Below are 3,836 nucleotides of genomic sequence, written 5' to 3'. Positions count from 1 at the left end.
CCAAAACCGAAAAAACACCCCCCCCCCCCCCCCCCACCTTTTTATAAATGTATTTGTAATTATTTTATTTTTAATGTATTGTAAGCACATGGCAATTGAATAGCTTCAGCCAGGAAATGATAGCTGTCAGTGGCAAGATTCCGCAGACGGCAGCTTAATGTAAATACAGCAGGTAGTGGGCTGGTGCAATAGCCAGCCTGCTAATGGCCATTTCAAATTGCAATAGCAGGCTGGCTATTGCAGCCGCCCACTGCTTGCTGTGCTCTCCTCCCTGCATGGAGGAGCGAGCTAGGGTATCCAACCAACTAATCGATAATGAGAATAGTTGACAACTATTCTCATCGATTATTATTGATTTAATTGGATGCAGCCCTAGTTGAAATGTTGCTTATAACTGATAATTAAATCTTCCAGCACCGTACAGACAGAATTGATTCTGGTAAATATTAAATCTAAAGTACCCATGTCTGCAGTTTGCATTTTGAATGCAGGATTTGACAGATAAACTAATAATCTAATGACCTGCTTTAGATTTTAGCTTGTTATAACCCAGCGTCCTATGTGAAACTTCTGACTACGTTGTATTATGTGTTTCTTTTCTTTTTATTTCCACAGTGCACAGTGCTGTGAAAAAAATAAGAAGGAGCAATTTCTCTGTTTCTTTGTTCCACTCAAAATGAAAGGGGTATGGGAATGCAGTGCACCACAATGCATGATAAAACATTGCCACAGCACAAGATAGTATGAATAGGCCCTGAGTGAACTCTGGAAAAGGAGAGAGACCCAAAAGCAACGTTGTTAACTGATTTATTATCAAGTGGGAACTGAGATTCCTAATTTAATGATAAGCAAACACATTATTGATACCCATTAAAAAGAAGTCAGGTCAAGTTCATGTAATTTGATATCATATAAATATTTTAGGGATTCCAGTAAGATTCCTGTGCTTACATTTCAGAACTACACACCAGCTGTAGCCTGTACAAAGAGGGCCCATGTTCCTGTTGGGTTCTTAAGAGAACTATGACCAAATGTTTTTTGGCCACAGTTTTCTTTAGGGTCACAAGAGGACATTTACTAATGCCCTCCTGTGACCCACAACTCAGCATATAGCAGGCTACTGCCCACTATATGCTGAAAGCGCAGAGCTGCGATACAGCCAGGAAAGTTCCCGACAATATTGTCTGGATCCAGCCCGCTGCCTGATTGATTGCTGGCTCCTTTTCTCTAGGGCCAGAGCCAGCTGTGGCTGCCCCCTCCGCTGTCTGTCCCTCCAATGAGCACAGTAGTGATGACTGACAGTCGCTGCTCTCTGCAGGGAGAAGATCGTGAACTGAGCGATCAGCGCTTTGTGATCATTCAGTTCTCAATCAGTACAGTCGACGTGTGACAACTTCAGTTTCACACACAGCTCTAACTATGGGGATGAGTGTATTTGACTCATCCCATAGTTCTCCTTTTAATTATATCTATATATCAAATATTGCAGAAATGTGGGAATATCAAAAGATGGGCTGGAGCAGAACCAAGACTGTGGCATGAAAAGTTCACTACTGGACTACTAAAGAGATTTAAGAAAACAATAGATGACTAAGCTCCCCTAGCGCTAGGACTGAAATCATATGTGGGGAATAAACCTACACTGACAGAAATATGGGGTCTAATATGGCTGAGCTTCATCTTAAATTGCTAGCTGACTGGCTTCAAAACCTTAAGTTACAGACCCAAAACAAGTATGCAAAAAGGAAGTCAAAAGTTTTAATCTGCATACTAATTCCAAGCCAGTAAATGAGAAAGTATATAATACATTGGATCAGTGTGACCAGCCAGTAAATGAGCATCTCCAAAAGAAGTTGACAAGTCTGAGTACAGGTCTCCTGTCATGGTAATAGCAAGCATGTAGTGCAGGCTTATTATTATTCTCGTTCTTTATGTATTTTTTCATTTCATATATTAAACCTGTACAAATATCTTTTAATTTACTATTGTAAAAATAATTACTGTGCAATTTGGTATATTGTATGAGCACCTTATTGGAACAGTCATTAATGACACATAAATGCAAGCATTACTATTAGAAACTGTGAAAACATTCACCAGGATGATATATTATGGTATAAACATTATAATGTTTTTGAATGTTTTATCTTTCTTTGATTTTTCAGAATACCTGCAAAAACGTACATGATGATAGCATTCCTCACTGTGGGTACAATGGGCCTTTCAAATACTTCTCTGGGGTATTTGAATTATCCTACTCAGGTTATTTTCAAATGTTGCAAACTGATCCCTGTCATGATTGGAGGAATATTTATTCAAGGTAGGCATCCAACCCTGTTGAAGCATTAGCCACACCTAGATATATATATATAATCTAATTTTTTTTTATTTTTTAAATGTCTCCTATTAGTTGACCGTAGGGCAACCAATGCAGAAATATCATATAGCATTTTAAACATGACTGTATTCTGAATTAGGTCCTAATGTAGCAAATGTATGGGTTCTAAGATGCAATCATGCATAAATCATGGTGTCCGAAGTAACTCCCTACTCTTACCAACTGTTCCTCAGAAGTCACATCATTTACTTAAATGCCGTAGAATGGCTGTGCCCCACCAAACGTTACAAAACAAAAATTGAAATGGCGAGAGCCAGTAAAGAGAATCCTCAAACTAAACCTGCAAACCTGAACATAAGAGCTAGATATCCAGAATAATAATATGGATAGCATATATCACATGGGTGATGAAAGTGTAGGAAGAGTTATAGTCCAGAGGTGAATACAAGGACCAAATAGTATGAACAAGTGGATAGATGTGTTTTGTTTTTTTGCACGTGCTCTTTTGTTCACCTATATCTTAAAGGCCACTCCTTGGCCTCTACTTAGATGGACACAGACGTCTGTTGTACAGACTCGAGTATGCTGCAGCATTGAGGCATAGGGACTGGTTGCTAGTATTGCTATTTACAGAGCTGCTTAAAATGGTAACGGGTGGGTTGGGGAGTGACATTTCAAACCTTGTTAAAGCTGAATTTGGGCAGATATTAAAAACCACAGATTAATACAGTTATTGATTCATTAAATACATCAATAAATATGTATTTATTGGGTTTAATTTTGACCCAATGTCCTTGACCAAAACGTGTTTCTGCTGTGTGCAAAGTTGAGAATCTGACTGTGTATGGCAGGACTGCCTGGAATAAGAGTGTCTGCATGTAATTACAAATAATTTCCTATATATGTACTTCCGTGTATTTAGCTGTTTTTTGTTTAAATGGAATGCCAGGCATACTTATGATAGCAATGACTATTTATATCGATCATCAATGCATACATTTTTTGCTTGCGTATGTCCTAAGACATGGCTATATGTTTATTTAATGTATGGCCTCCCCTGCTTGGTTGTACCTCTACATGCTCACATCTCACTTCAAGTCTGGCACACAAAGTCTGACTGAAAAATTGTAGGCTCACAGCAGTCTCAAGTGAGATGACACACTATGCTAACTGGTAGCCATAGGCCATAGGGTTTTGGCTGTCTAGGCTTGAGGTCATGCAACATAGCAGTTTAATTAACAGCAAGATAATATAATTTGTTTTGGTAATGTTGCTAGATCCACGTGAAGTTATTTTTTTTTTGTTTTGTTAATGATGGATCCAGTTAGGGCAGCATGTTATTGTTTAAACTGTTGTTTCCCTAAAGGACTGAGATAAATCTATGTGACAAGCCATGAAAAGTCAATCATAATGCTATAACCCATAGCAACTTATCAGATCTTCTGAGCAGCCACATTTGTTGCATTCACTATCTGCGTTCTGAATTAGTTGGGGGGGG

The 3,836-nt window shown here is 38.6% G+C and overlaps 1 protein-coding gene across 1 annotated transcript in view; it reads left to right on the top strand.

Moving 5' to 3' along the window:
- The window catches only part of SLC35B3 (solute carrier family 35 member B3), a 31,197-nt gene that overhangs the window by 9,180 nt on the left and 18,181 nt on the right, over positions 1 to 3,836 (top strand). The window contains exon 4 of the mRNA XM_018560340.1: positions 2,166 to 2,320. Coding sequence (XP_018415842.1) covers positions 2,166 to 2,320 — 155 coding nt within the window. The remainder of the gene's footprint in view (positions 1 to 2,165; positions 2,321 to 3,836) is intronic.

Source organism: Nanorana parkeri, unplaced genomic scaffold (genome assembly GCF_000935625.1).
Source record: "Nanorana parkeri isolate BGI_ZX_2015 unplaced genomic scaffold, ASM93562v1 scaffold451, whole genome shotgun sequence".
Classification (NCBI taxonomy): Eukaryota; Metazoa; Chordata; class Amphibia; order Anura; family Dicroglossidae; genus Nanorana; species Nanorana parkeri.
This window is presented reverse-complemented; position numbering and strand designations above follow the sequence as displayed.